The sequence below is a fragment of the Callorhinus ursinus genome, unplaced genomic scaffold, assembly GCF_003265705.2.
Source record: "Callorhinus ursinus isolate GAN/ISIS: 27379988/994484 unplaced genomic scaffold, GSC_fseal_2.0 scaffold2, whole genome shotgun sequence".
Taxonomy (NCBI): Eukaryota; Metazoa; Chordata; class Mammalia; order Carnivora; family Otariidae; genus Callorhinus; species Callorhinus ursinus.
Window position 1 is genome coordinate 22,039,303 of NW_027397064.1, and position 16,628 is coordinate 22,055,930.

At 34.7% G+C, this 16,628-nt stretch overlaps 1 protein-coding gene across 5 annotated transcripts in view; it reads right to left on the minus strand.

The window, feature by feature from the left end:
* SPAG16 (sperm associated antigen 16) overlaps positions 1–16,628 on the minus strand; it is a 952,656-nt gene that overhangs the window by 877,622 nt on the left and 58,406 nt on the right. For all 5 annotated transcript variants that reach the window (XR_012374325.1, XM_073879053.1, XM_025892134.2 and 2 more), the window contains 2 exons: positions 15,924–15,993; positions 9,672–9,781 (listed from right to left, as the gene is read on the minus strand). Coding sequence is in view for 4 of the 5 variants with exons in the window: in XM_073879053.1 (XP_073735154.1) it covers positions 9,672–9,781; positions 15,924–15,993 (180 nt within the window). In the remaining variant the exon portion in view is untranslated. The remainder of the gene's footprint in view (positions 1–9,671; positions 9,782–15,923; positions 15,994–16,628) is intronic.

Below are 16,628 nucleotides of genomic sequence, written 5' to 3' on the forward strand. Positions count from 1 at the left end.
CGGTACCAAAAGATTGGGATCATTCCCTGCATATTTTCAGACCACAATGCTTTGAAACTAGAACTCAACCACAAGAGGAAAGTCGGAAAGAACTCAAATACATGGAGACTAAAGAGCATCCTACTAAAGAATGAATGGGTCAACCAAGAAATTAAAGAAGAATTAAAAAAAATTCATGGAAACCAATGAAAATGAAAACACAACTGTTCAAAATCTTTGGGATACAGCAAAGGCAGTCCTGAGAGGAAAGTATATAGCAATACAAGCCTTTCTCAAGAAACAAGAAAGGTCTCAAATACACAACCTAACCCTACACCTAAAGGAGCTGGAGAAAGAACAGCAAATAAAGCCTAAACCCAGCAGGAGAAGAGAAATCATAAAGATCAGAGCAGAAATCAATGAAATAGAAACCAAAAGAACAGTAGAACAGATCAACGAAACTAGGAGCTGGTTCTTTGAAAGAATTAACAAGATTGATAAACCCCTGGCCAGACTGATCAAAAAGAAAAGAGAAATGACCCAAATCAACAAAATCATGAATGAAAGAGGAGAGATCACAACCAACACCAAAGAAATACAAACAATTATAAGAACATATTATGAGCAACTCTATGCCAGCAAATTAGAGAACCTGGAAGAAATGGGTGCATTCCTAGAGATGTATCAACTACCAAAATTGAACCAGGAAGAAATAGAAAACCTGAACAGACCTATAACCACTAAGGAAATTTAAACAGTCATCAAAAATCTCCCAAGAAACAAAAGCCCAGGGCCAGATGGCTTCCCAGGGGAATTCTATCAGACATTTCAAGAAGAATTAATACCTATTCTTCTGAAACTGTTCCAAAAAATAGAAATGGAAGGGAAACTTCCAAACTCATTTTATGAGGCCAGCATTACCTTGATCCCAAAACCAGACAAAGACCCCATCAAAAAGGAGAATTACAGACCAATATCCTTGATGAATATGGATGCAAAAATTCTCACCAAAATACTAGCCAATAGGATCCAACAGTACATTAAAAGGATTATTCACCATGACCAAGTGGGCTTTATTCCTGGGCTGCAAGGCTGGTTCAACATCCGCAAATCAATCAACGTGATACAATACATTAACAAAAGAAAGAGCAAGAATCATATGATCCTCTCAATAGATGCAGAAAAAGCATTTGACAAAGTACAACATCCTTTCTTGATCAAAACTCTTCAGAGTATAGGGATAGAGGGTACATACCTCAATATCATAAAAGCCATCTATGAAAAACCTACAGCGAATATCATTCTCAATGGGGAAAGGCTGAGAGCTTTTCCCCTAAGGTCAGGAACGCGGCAGGGATGTCCACTATCACCACTGCTATTCAACATAGTATTAGAAGTCCTAGCCACAGCAATCAGACAACAAAAAGAAATTGAAGGCATCCAAATCGGCAAAGAGGAAGTCAAACTCTCACTCTTTGCAAATGATATGATACTGTATGTGGAAAACCCACAAGACTCCACCCCAAAACTGCTAGAACTCATACAGGAATTCAGTAAAGTAGCAGGATATAAAATCAATGCACAGAAATCAGTGGCATTCCTATACACCAACAAGACAGAAGAGAGACAAATCAAGGAGTCTATCCCATTTACAATTGCACCCAAAACCATTAGATACCTAGGAATAAATCTAACCAAAGAGGCAAAGGATCTGTACTCAGAAAACTATAAAATACTCATGAAAGAAATTGAGGAGGACACAAAGAAATGGAAAAACGTTCCATGCTCATGGATTGGGAGAATCAACATTGTGAAGATGTCAATGCTACCTAGAGCAATCTACACATTCAATGCAATCCCCATCAAAATGCCATCCACTTTTTTCAAAGAAATGGAACAAATAATCCTAAAATTTGTATGGAACCAGAAGAGACCCAGAATAGCCAGAGGAATACTGAAAAAGAAAAGCAAAGCTGGCGGCATCACAATTCCGGACTTCCAGCTCTATTACAAAGCTGTCATCATCAAGACAGTATGGTACTGGCACAAAAACAGACACATAGATCAATGGAACAGAATCGAGAGCCCAGAAATGGACCCTCAACTCTATGGTCAACTTATTTTTGACAAAGCAGGAAAGAATGTCCAATGGCAAAAAGACAGTCTCTTCAACAAATGGTGTTGGGAAAATTGGACAGCCACATGCAGAACAATGAAACTGGACCATTTCCTTACACCACACACAAAAATAGACTCCAAATGGTTGAAAGACCTAAACGTGAGACAGGAGTCCATCAAAATCCTAAAGGAGAACACAGGTAGCAACCTTTTCGACCTTAGCCGCAGCAACTTCTTCCTAGAAACATCGCCAAAGGCATGGGAAGCCAGGGCAAAAATGAACTATTGGGATTTCATCAAGATAAAAAGCTTCTGCACAGCAAAAGAAACAGTCCACAAAACCAAAAGACAACCGACAGAATGGGAGAAAATATTTGCAAACGACATATCAGATAAAGGGCTAGTATCCAAAATCTATAAAGAACTTATCAAACTCAACACCCAAAGAACAAATAATCCAATCAAGAAATGGGCAGAAGACATGAACAGACATTTCTCCAAAGAAGACATCCAAATGGCCAACAGGCACATGAAAAAGTGCTCAACATCACTCGGCATCAGGGAAATCCAAATCAAAACCTCAATGAGATACCACCTCACACCCGTCAGAATGGCTAAAATGAACAAGTCAGGGAACGACAGATGTTGGCGGGGATGTGGAGAAAGGGGAACCCTCCTACACTGTTGGTGGGAATGCAAGCTGGTGCTACCCCTCTGGAAAACAGTATGGAGGTTCCTCAAACAGTTGAAATTAGAGCTACCGTTCGATCCAGCAATTGCACTACTGGGTATTTATCCCAAAGATACAAATGTAGGGACCCGAAGGGGTACGTGTACCCCAATGTTTATAGCAGCAATGTCCACAATAGCCAAACTGTGGAAAGAGCCAAGATGCCCATCGACAGATGAATGGATAAAGAAGATGTGGTATATATACACAATGGAATATTATGCAGCCATCAAAAGGAATGAGATCTTGCCATTTGCAACGACGTGGATGGAACTGGAGGGTGTTATGCTGAGTGAAATAAGTCAATCAGAGAAAGACATGTATCACATGACCTCACTGATATGAGGAATTCTTAATCTCAGGAAACAAACTGAGTGTTACTGGAGTGGTTGGGGGTGGGAGGGATGGGGTGGCTGGGTGATAGACATTGGGGAGGGTATGTGCTACGGTGAGCGCTGTGAATTGTGCAAGACTGTTGAATCACAGATCTGTACTTCTGAAACAAATAACGCAACATATTTTAAGAAAAAAGAAAAAGAAGAAGATAACAGGAGAGGAAGAAAAGAGGAGTATGTCAGAGGGGGAGACGAATCATGAGAGATGATGGACTCTGAAAAACAAACTGAGGGTTCTAGAGGGGAGGGGGTAGGGGGATGGGTTAGCCTGGTGATGGGTATTGAGGAGGGCACGTTCTGCATGGAGCACTGGGATTATGAACAAACAATGAATCATGGAACACTGCACCAAAAACTAATGATGTAATATATGGTGATTAACATAACAATAAAAAAATTAAAAAACAACAACAACAACATGCAGAGTTGTTCTTACATATTCCGTGGAAATCAAGAGTTCACAGAAATGGAAGTAGCCCCTCTCATCACTACATCTAATAACCAACCAGCAAAGATGTTGCTTCCTGTCCAGAAACTTTGGACTCTGCTATTGGATGGCTTAATTCAAAAGGGAAGAATGCTTCTAGTGTGGCACATACAGAAGGCACCATTAAATTAAAAGTTAAGTCTGCCATCTAGTGGTTCAGGTATCTCTGTGATAGTTTGACACTGACAGGATTGCTGCTTAAATGGTGGATATGGAGAGGACCTTCTGGAACTCAGCAAACAATCTGAGGCGCATGTTATTACTTCCATGTTAACTAGTAGATGTCAATGGAAAACTACAACAATTCAAGATAGCAGGGTTACTAAATACTCAGACCCTTTGAGATTAAAGATATGGGTCAGTTCACCAGATAAAGAACTCTAATCAGGGCAAAAATCAACAGATTTGAAGGGACAAGTAGACCACAATAAAATAAGGGACTTCAATATCTCACTTTCTGCAATGGATAGATCATCCAGATGGAAAATCAATAAGGAAACATCAGACTTGAATCATACTTTAGACCAAGTATACCTAACATACATAAACTGAATGTGTATTCTTCTCAAATGCACAAAGAACGTTCTCCATGATAGATCATATGATAGGACACAAAACAAGTCAGCAAATTTAAAAAGACTGGAATCATACCAAGTATCTTTTCTGACCATAATGGTATGAAACTAGAAATCAACAAGAGGAAAGCTGGAAAATTTATAATCATGTGGAAACTAAACACACTCCTGAAAAACCAACAGGTTGAAGAAGAAATCAAAAGTAAAATAGGGGCATCTGGGTGGCTCATTCAGTTAAGCGTCTGCCTTCAGCTCAGGTCATGATCTCAGGGTCCTGGAATCCAGCCCCATGTTGGGCTCTCTGCTCAATGGGGAGTCTGCTTCTCCCTCTCCCTCTGCCCCCCCACTTGTGTGTGCTCTCTCTCTTTCTCAAATAAACAAAATCTTTTTTAAAAAGTGAAATAAAAAATTCTTGAAACAAATGAGAATGGAAACACAACACACCAAAATCTTTGGGATGCTGTAAAAGCAGTTCTTAGTGAGAAGTTTATAGGGACAAATGCATTTATTAAGAAAAAAGAATGATCTCAAATTATCAAGCTAACTTTATACCTCAAAGAACTAGAAAAAGAGGAAAAATTAAGCCCAAAATTAGCAGAAGGAAGAAAGTAACAGGAACATTTATATCAGAGAAGATATAAATGAAATAGAGACCATAAAAACAATGAAAAAGATCAAAATTAACAGTGGCTTTTTTGAAAGGATAAATAAAACTGGCAAACCCTTAGCTAGACTAAGACAAAAAGAGTGAAAACTCAAAAAATCAGAAATGAAAGAGGAGATATTACACCTGAGCACAGAAATACGTAGGATCATAAGAGACTGCAAAGAATAATTACATGCAAACAAATTGGATAACCTAGAAGAAATAGATAAATTCCAAAAAACAATACAACTTACCAAGACTGAATCATAAGGAAATGGAAAATCTGAACAGACTAATAATAAATGAGGATATTGAATCAGTAATCAAAACATCCCAACACAGAAAAGGCCAGGACCAAATGGTTTTGATGATGAATTCTACCAAATATTTAAAAAAAAGTTAATGCCCGTCCTTCTCAAACTCTTCCAAAAAATTGAAGAGGATGGTACATTTCTAAACTCATCTTATGAGGCCAGCATTACCCTCCTACCAAAACTAGAATAGGAAAATTCAAGAAAACCATACACCAATATCCCTGATGAATAAAGATGCAAATATTCTCAACAAAATACTAGCAAACTGAATTCAACAATACACTAAAAGAATCACACACCATGATCAAGTGGGATTTATTCCCGGGATACAAAGATAGTTCAACAAATGTGATCAACGAATGTGATACCACATTAATAGAATGAAAGATAAAAAAAATCATATGATCATCTCAAAAGATGCAAGAAAAGCATTTGACTAAGCTCTACATCCTTTCATAGTGGAAAACCCCTCACTAATTGAGTAGAGAAGGGATATACCTCAACATAATAAAGGCCATATACAAGAAACCCACAGCTAACATCATACTAAATTGTGAAAGGTTGAAAGCTTTTCCTCTAAGATCAGGAACAAGGCAAAAGTGCCCATTTGCACCACATAGTCCTAGCTAGAGCAATCAGGCAAGATAAAGAAATAGAAAGCATCCAAAGAGATTCCTTCCTTCATCGACCAGAGGCTGGTCAAGAGTGGGAAGAGACTAGCCTCTAGAAAGGCCTTCTCCATCCTCAACTTTTCTCACTCCCCTCTGCCCACAAAATACCAACCCGGCTATATATATATATATATATATGGAAAGGTGTGTACTGCCACCTAAATAATTAAGTCATTTCCCAAAGGAGAGGGGACAGGAGAGCCTCTGTCTTTTGGCAACATCTCATCTCTTCCTTTTGCTTTTGCCTTTTCCTCCCTGCCCTTGGTTTCATCCTATTCTACGCTTCAGATTTCTATTTTTGTATTGAATTTGCTCCCTTTTTTCATATTGAAAAGATGACACTGCCCCAAGAGCCAGAAATAAATGGGACTGAAAAGCATCCAAATAAGAAAGGAAAGCTAAATTAACTTCTTTTCAGATGACATGATCTTATATATAGAAATCCTAAGACAACCAAAAACTGTTGGAACTAATCAACAAGTTCAGTGGAGTTTCAGAAAATAAATCAAAATACAAAAATTGGTTGTGTTTTTACACACAAACAATAAAATCACTGAAAAAGAAATAAAGAATGCAATCCCATTCACAATAGCATCACAAACAATAAAATACTTAGGAATAAATTTAATCAAGGCAGTGAAAGATCTGTACAATGAAAACTATAAGACACTAATGAAAGAAACTGAAGACACAAAAAATAGATATTCTGTGCCCATGTATTGAAAATAATATTGTTAAAATGTCCATTCCGCCCAAAGCCATCTATAGATTCAATGTAATCTCTTTCAAAATTCCAAAAGCATTTTTCACAAAAAAAAATCCTAAAATCTGTATAAAACTGCAAAACACCCCAACTAGCCAATCCCAAGAAAAAAGAACAAAACTGGAGGTATTATCACACTTCAGATTTTCAAACTACACTACAAAGCTACAGTAATCATAACAGTATGGTAGTGACATAAAAATCGACACATAGACCAAAGGAACAGAATAGAGAGTGCAGAAATAAACTCCCATATACACAGTCAACTAGCATTTGACAAGGGAGCCAAGAATATCCAATGGGGAAAAGACAGTCTCTTTAATAAATGGTTTTAAGAAAACTGGATAATCATATACAGGAAAACTAAATTGTATACCTATCTTACACCATTCACAAAAACTAACTCAAAACCGATTAAACATCAGACCTGAAACCATAAAACTCCTAGAGAAAATATAAGAAAAAAACTTCCTGACATTGGTCTTGTCAATGATTTTTTTGGATATGACACCAAAAGCACAATAAACAAAAGCAAAAATCAAGTGAGACTACATCAAAAAAAGCCTCTGCACAGCAAAAGAAACAATCAACAAAATGAAAAGGTAACCTATGGAATGGAAGAAAATATTTACAAGCCACATGACCGATAAGGGGTAAATAATCTAAATATATAAAGAACTCACACAGCTCAGTAACAAAAAAAAAAAAATCCAATTAAAATATGGGCAAAGGAATGAAATACATATTTTTTCCAAAGAACACATACAAATAGCCAACAGGTACATGAAAAGATTCTTAACATCATAAATCATCAGGAAAATGGAGATCAAAACCACAATGTGATATTACCTCACACCTGTTTCAATGCTATTATCAAGAAGACAACAGATAACAATTATGGGTAAGGATGTGAAGAAAAGGTAACCCATGTGCACTGTTGATGGGAATGTAAATTGGTACAACGACTATGGAAAATAGTATGAGAGTTCCTCAAAACAAATAAAAATAGCACTACTATACGATCCAGCAATTCCACTTCTGAACATATATCAAAAGGAAATGAAAACAGGATCTCCAAAAGATATCTGCACTCCCTATATTCATAATAGCCAAGTTATAGAAACAACCTAACCATCTGTCAATGGATGAATGAATAAACAAGATGTGATGTGTGTATACACACACACACACACAATGGATTAGCATTCTGCTATGAGAGAGAAAGACATTCTGCCATTTGTGACAACATAGATGGGCACTGAGAACATTATGCTAAATGAAACAAGTCAGCAAAAAATAAATATAGTATGATATCATTTATATGTGTGAATCTAAAAAAGCAAAAACTCATAGATGCAAAGAGTAGAATGGTGGTTACCAGGAGCTGGAGGGTAGGGACACTGGGGAGATGTTGGTCAAAGTGTATAAACTTGTAGGGAAAAAAATTAAAAGAGAAATATTAGTAAAAATGATTACTTGGTGAACAGGGGAGGAATCCACTTTATTCTGCACTTCAGCACTTTTGTAAGGCCCCAATTTTTCTATCATGTTGTAGGTATTATGCTAAATATTTTAAGGCACTGAAAAAGAATATACTATGCATAAATATTTAATGTGTTTGTCCTATATTTTAGTAGCTTTTTGTCACATAAAAAGCCAACTTGGCATTACTAATGTAAAGTCTTACAAGCCGAAAACACTTAGTGAATGAATCAACAAATCATTCCTAAGTATGACTTAGTACCTTAAAGAGAATGCCTATGCCATTAGAAGATGAAAATATTCCTGATGACAATCACCACCAACACACTGAAAATCCTTAACTGATTTTTTTTTTCTTTATTTGGGGTGCTTTATATGCTCCTCTGTTCCCAAATGAGAACAAGAATTACTTGTTGAGAGCAAGAGAGTCATCCACTGCCACTACTTGCATTCAGCAGAGACTCAAAGGCAGGTAGGTAGAGGAGTGAGAAAGCTTTATGGTGGCAAAAAGGGAAGGTCCATCCTGATGGGAGGTTGTTGGGACAGGGAAGCTGGAGGCACTGACAAGAAAAGATCTACCCCAAACATCTTAAATCCTAAATTAATAGTGATAATAGAGGAACAGTAAAATACTAATCTGAATATTATAAAGTAATTACCAAAGCCTAAGTATAATCTAAAATTATTTAGTCTGTAGTTTATTCAATATTATATATGATACTGGATTCCAAGGCATACCTTTGAAGAAAAAACTTTATTGATATTATTAGCTAAATAAAAGGCTTATTGCATTATTTTAATTCATAAAAATCTATTGTTCTTATAGAATTACTACTACTAAAAATATTATAATTGTAAGTATTTTAATTTGTAAATATAAATATCATATTTTAGAACTCAAAACTATGTACTTTGTAAGAAAACTCATTACCTCAGCTAGACCTTCATGCAATTTTCATAACAAGAAATTAAACACCTTACAGGTTTTATGTGCTTTTCTTTCTTCCTCATTTTTGATCTCTGACCTCACATTTAAATACCATTTTTCTTTCATCATTAGAGAAGTGTTTAACTATCAGCCTGATTGCAAAGCAAAGGTACTCAGATATAAGGAGATTCTTAAATGGGCCATAATTCTTCCCATTCTACTTTTAAAGAAAACTAAGAAAAGTTTAAAGTTATACTATGAAAAAAGAAATAAGGGATGATGTAGGAGTTACTTCTTTTGGATAGAGTAAGCAGAAAACTGAGTAGGTGAGCACACATGCCTGTGATTAAGTTGAGGTAGGTGGCAGACTGATTCACCAAGTTGTCTCTGCCACCAATAAGCATATGTCCCTCACATATTAGTAACATTTGAGGACCTCCATTTTTATCTATAAACCAAGGGCCTTGGAATATATAACCTCTAAATTCCTCTTCCAGTAAAATAATGATACCATATGAGTTGATTGATCTGAAGATCTGAGAGCTAAGTATGAATTAATGGAAACAAGAACAAAAAGTCATACCTTTGTATTAGCTTTTATCTTTGTTTTACATTTGTTTTTTTCCCTGGCTTCACGAAGACCTTTCTGAGTAGGACCTTCTGGTGCATTTTCTTTTTCAGAATTAGGAATGACTACAAGAAAACATAATTTATTCTTAGTATCTATTCTGTTTCTCCACAATAAATATAATTTTAACCAAACATATGAAAGCCAATGTCATGATACATGTATTTTTTAAAGTATTAAACTAATAAAATGCCACCAAAATGTTTTAAGTGAGCTGTCAAATTCATTTCCCCCAAATTTGGAGTGTCATGACTGCAAGGTCATGACAAGTGAAATGGCATGATGAGCCAGTTAGAGATCATAGGAGCCAATCTCCAATTACATTATATCCAATTCCTGTCATGAGGCTTAATGTATATACAAGTAAAGGTGAAAAGGGTCAAGGAGAGAATGGTAAGCAATGACACAATTTCCCAAGTGGAACTGGATAATAAATAACAGATTTTTAAAAGAATATTGTATTAATAAAATATTATTCTTTATGCTTCTCAATGTTGAGAAAAACAGAAAGGAAAACATTGGGTAATACTCCAATGTAGTTGTAACATTTGTCTCCAAACTCTTCTGGACATAAAGAATAGTCCTACTAAAACCACCTGAGGGAAAAACAAAAGTGACAGGGAAAGTCTCTTTCTTTTACACATCCTTCCATATACATATACCTACTTAAGTATACATAATTTCCCCTTTATTTCTAAAGAGGAAACTAATTGCAAATAACTAATAAAGTTATAATCATTAACTCTTAAACAAAAGAAATAACCAAATGTTCTAAATATAACACTAGATTATAATAGAGAAAAGATAAACACAAAAATATCTGGATAAGTCCAGGTTCTTAAAGAATTCTGAAGTAATAAAGACAAGGAAACACATAGCTGGCATTTAGATTCTTTCTGATCTGACTTTTCCTATTCAGTACCAGTTTCAGAAAAAGGAGAAAATCTCCAAAATAACACTGACAATAACATAAAAACAGAATATTGAATAACACAGTTCTACATGAAAGTACTTAAAAGACTTCAAACACTTGGGTATCCAGACTGCCTATCCTCCCTGAATGGTGCTAAAAGTTAGAGCCCTACAGCATCTAGGAAGTCAAAGTGTGGGGGAAAGGCAACAATTACAGCTTCCTGAGATCAAGGAAAAATTTTCACTTCCAGTTCTCTTTTATTATATTCTCCTTTTTAACAACCAACAGTGACATCCTGATAATGATAATAATTTAAAATAATAATAATGAGCATTCATGCCTCATTGACTTTTACTACATAACAGCCACTGGTCTAAACAATTTGCATTTATAATTTCACAAAATCCTGTCGATAACTCTGTCAAGGTAACTACCTTTTGTTCCCCCTTATATATGAGGAGAATATATATATAGTAATATCTATAGGGAAGTAATGAGAAAGCAGTAGAGAAACCCAGGATTCCAGCAGGTAATTCTGAGAATATGAGCATATCTCAGGTAGCATGCAAACATGACTTAAGCATCACTTCATAAGAGAAATAAAATAAAAATGAAGAAGCAAACAAACAAAATGTTAAGGATAACAAATGAAAGTCAAAAACCAAAAAGGCTTTGGTTTATAAGTATATGTAGTTTTTCCACAACAAAATGAAATTACAAAAGTTCACACTTAATCATGTTTAGGAAAATATTCAACACTTGTAACCAAAACATGAGAAGAAACATTGCAGAATACATGTGGAATTAGCAGAGAAATAACACTTCTCAATTATTTCTCGGTGTAGCAAGTACAAACATGATTTCCACTCTCCATAAGATAAACATCACTTTCACTTGCACAAAGATTTGCAGAACAAATAAGAGGCTCAGACATAGGGGGCGCCTGGGTGGCTCAGATGTTTAAGCATCTGCCTTCGGCTCAGGTCATGATCCCAGGGTCCTGAAATCGAGGCCCGCATTGGGCTCCTGGCTCGGTGGGAGCCTGCTTCTCCCTCTCCCTCTGCCTCTCCCCCTGCTCATGCTTCTTTCTCTCTGTATCTCTGTGTCTCAAATGAAGAAATAAAATCTTAAAAAAAAAAAAAGAATAGGCTCAGACATAAAGTCTATCACATTCATGGTTAAGTGCATATAATTCTCAAATTCCACATAGTGTTTCTTAATGTTTAGCAATACCCTAGCGAATTCCATGTCTCTATCATAGCATCTTTATGTTTATCACACCCAGTGCTTATTAATGACAGGCCTATGTTACTGATTGGTGCTGTGTAGTTTCCTAGATTTTACTCGGGCACAATCAACATCTTAAGGAAAGTATAATTTCTTAAGAGAAATGAAGCAAACATCAAACAAACACATTTTCACTTATAGAGATTTTGTTTATTGTACCCCCAGTGCTATATTTCATCCTTCAACAATTCCTTTATGTATGCACACATTCATTCAATCAGTGTTAACTGAATATGTTCAGGCCCCTCATTAAACATCAAAAATGAATGAATACAGAATAGGGGAAGGGTGGGAAAACTGAGTGGGAAGAAATCAGAGAGGGAGACAAACCCTGAGACTCTTGACTCTGGGGAAACAAACTGAGGGTTGCAGATAGGGAGGAGGGTGGGGCGATGGGGCAACTGGGTGATGGGCATTAGCACTGGGTGTTATGTGCAGCTGATGAATCGCTGAACACTACCTCAAAAAGTAATGATGTACTGTATGTTGGCTAACTGAACATAATAAAGAAAGAAAATAAATAAAAGAATAAAATAAAAAATAAAAAAAAATTTAAAAAATGCATCAAGAAAAAGACAACAATTTTCCCTTTCACCACTCTTATTCAACAGTGTATTGGAAGTTCTACCTAGTAAAATAAGACAAGAAAAAAAAATAGACATACAGATTAGAAAAGAATAAATAATAACTGCCTTTACTCATAGGTGACATGATTGTATAGAAAACACAAAATAATCAGAAACTATCTTCTGAAACTTATAGTAAGTATTGTGAAATCACAGATAAACTGAAGTCAATTGCTTTCTTATATGCCAGTGATGAATAGTAGATACTGAAATTTAAAAGACAATAAACTTACAACATCAAAATAAATTAAATATTTACATATACATCCAAGAAATATGTACAGGATCTGTAAGCGAAAAACTACAAAAAACTGATAAAGCAAGTCAAAGCAGATCCAAATAAATGGAGATATATTTTGTGCCCATGGATTTGAAGACTCTATATCATTAGTGTCAATTCTTCCAAACCTTATTTTCAGATCTCCAATAAATATCCCTATTTTGTATATATCAATAAAAAAAATGCATGAATATATTCATTTAACAAAATAAATACTTAAGGACCTACATTGTGCCACTTACTCACTTACAAATTAAACCCAACTGAAAAGAGAATTATTTAACTGAAAAAAAGGTTTTGAAGAAATTATCCACAATCTGGCCCAGAGAGCTAAACAGAAAACATCTAAGAGATTAGGACACATGTAAGCTAAAATAAGGAGATCAAGCACATATCTAATTGTAATTCAGAAAAAGGCCAATCGAGGTAAAGGGGAAGAGGCTTTACTTTAAATTTACTGTATTTTTACTTTAATTTTACTTTCTAATCTAGGCCATATATTCCATTTAGTCATATGAAACTGGTATCATAATGCAATTCTGAGCAGCAACAAAATATCCAACTTAAAAAGCAGCAATTTATTAAGCTAAGAACCTTATGGAATATTTTGCTTTTTACACAAACATATCAAAATCAGCATATTCATAAACTTTTTTGAAATTAAGTAATTTGTACAAAAACTACTTTTATCTCATAATATATAATATTAATGTGCTTTCTGAATAGTTTCTTGTAAATATTTGATATATATTATATTTCATAATAAAGAAAAATAGTACAAAATTGTCACTTCAAATATCTAATCAATAATAATTCACTATTTCATAGTTTCTCCTAGGAATTTTTCTATTATTCTACATATTATATAAGAATAAATGTAGAATTAAAAACCATTTTCAGGTGAAAAAGTTCAGTACTGTAGTATTAATATTCTCTCTGGGTAGTATAACTATGGATAGTTTTAAAAAATAAAGTTTGTCATTTTGATAATTTCTAAAATAGGCATATCACTTTTATAATAAAAAATATAGTATATTTAAAATAACTTGATTACTCCAAATCAGTTCAATTTTTGTCTTATCCCTAAATTTGGATTGAATAACAATTTGTCTTTTTCCCAAAGTTCAGAGTAAAGGATGATCAATTCATTTTTCCCTAAGTACAGAGTGAATAATGTTTAATTTTAAGAATCTCTACTGCCATACCAACCTTTGCCCAAAATAAATGGGTAGACTTTTGTATGGATGACAGATAGACAAAGTTTTTAAAAATTAAACTAAACTGAGCAAATGGAGGGGGAGTTAATTCATATTATGAAGGATGACAGTATTTATGAGAGACAACCAGTTAACCAATAAATCAACTTCTCTTCAAATTAGAGTTCCTGGCTAAGTACGGTTCCAAGTTAATCAGGCAGTCAGAGAGATAGAGTCTGACATGACACAGCCAAATGCTAAAACCAGAAGCTTGGGAAAAGGTACTGCAAGTCCCATACCTAACACCAGAATGCATGTTTATAAAGATCATAAAATTATTCAGTACAGAATTTAAGGAATAATTTTATTCAGGTAGTTGGGATTCTGCAATTAAAAGAACCTATTTCTTCGTGTTGGGTTGAAATTTATTCCTTTTGACCAAAAGCCACTTCAAAACATCACAGATCTTTCCCTTTTTTCTTATCTCTTCTTCAGACTAGGTTTTAATTAATGTCTATTAAATTCACTGACATGTCTGTCATCTCCAATCTGTTGTGAACTATAAAATTTTCATTTAAGCTACTATATTTCTCAGTACTAGAATTTCAATTTCCTTTTTTTGTTTCTATGTATCTGCTAAGATTCCCTATCTCCTCAATTAATGTCATATTTTTCTTTAAGTCCTTGATCATATTCAAAATAGCTGCTTTAGCATTTTTATCTGCGAAATCCAACACCTGGGCCATCTCAGTGTAGGTTTCCATTTATTGATTTTTGTCTTGATTGTGGATCACTTTTTCTTGTTTCTATAACATGTATAGAAAATTTTAATTACATACTGTGCAGTATAGATAATAGATTATAAAGACTCTGGCCAACTGCCTTCCTTTAAAGGGTATTGATTTTTATTCTAGCAGGCAGTTTAATTTTTTGATGATCACCTTGAAATTCTAGGCTTAATTTTATGCTTTATTAAGGTGGATCCATGCAAAGCTCTACGTTTTTCCCAAGGCTAACTTGGCAAGATTCAAACTCCAAATTCTGTCTTCCCTAGAAATTCTATGTAAGCTTTGCTTTTTGGTTTCATAGGGCAGTACAAGTGTTATGTTAATATGATTATGTTAAATGTTAGTAGGTGTTACCAAGATGTTAATGAGGTCTCTCCATTCCAAGCATGGCAACATCTCCCATCTCTGTTTCAACGTCTCCCATCTCTGTTTGATCTCTAGAATCCTTCTTCCTCTCTGAGCCCTATAAAGCCTTCTCTTTCTGCTAAGTCTCCGGTAGTCTATATGTACAGCCTGGTTATCAACTAAGGATTCATAGTAAACGTCCTCACAAACCAGACCACTGCTCATTGCAGCACCCTTTTATCTAGTGCATTTTCCTACAGATTCTAGTTGCTTTGACAGCTGTCAACTATGATCTTTGCCTTTTCAGTTCATCAGGACTGGCATACTCTTCTAGACCTCCATTTCCATGGAATTTGGTTTGGAAATTTCCACAGGCACAAAGCCATGGTGATGGTGGATCTCAACTTCAAAATTTTCCTTCTATCACTTACCTTCTGTGACTTGTGCTATTTTGCAATGCCTAGAAGTAGCTGCCTTATAGATAGTTAGTTTTAAGAGTTTTTTACTGAAAGAAGGTTAGTCTGGTACCAGATACTCCATCATGGCCAGAAACAGAAGTCCTCCCATCATAGTTTACTCATATTTTTCTCTAAAATTAATCTATACAGTACTGTATCTATACTCCCTCTTGATATTTTCATTAGCATTTTAATTTATGAAATAGTTACCACATCATTTATTTACTCTTAAGTATCTCTAGCATTTGGAGCCCTGATAAAATTTAAAACTCACCAGCCAATATTAAATTAGTTTTATCACATTTTACTTTTACCTCTAATTTCAGAAGCATGATAATTATGCCCTATTTCCATATGCTTCAGTGTTGCTTGAAGCCCAGAAATCTAAAAAATAAAATCAAAAGACATGGGGTTATATATAAAATGACCCAAAAGGATTGAATAAAATGCAATGTTTAAATATCAACTGCAAGATATAAAAACATTAACCTCTTGGATTAATTCCTATATATTAAAAAAAATTTAAACATGAATTGTAACAAAAGGAAAACATAATTTTAAGTTTAAATTCAATTCCATGGAGAATTATTAGGTATCCATTATAAATAAGCATCTGAAACATTTATTTTACAGCATCATTTCCTGAATCAAGAATACTTATTGCACACTTTGAATGATAATTATTCAGCATTCTACTTTGAGAGAAGTTTCTCCTCTGTTGAAATTACTTCACAACAACTTAATTCATCTTTCTGTTTATAAAAGATGAGGAAAGTATTAGTTGGAAAGTAAAATATGAAGAGACTATTGTTTTTCCTGAAACTCTTAGCTCATTTTCCACCCATGGACACTCTTTGTTTTATTAAACATGTTTTATAATTAAGAACATTTGTTAGTTTGGTGGCATATCATTTACCTATATTTCCTGAACAATAGACTTGAATTAAAAACTCAACCTTACAGAGTTCTCTCATCCCTCATTGCATGTTATTATACCAACACAAAAAACCATCTGTTTA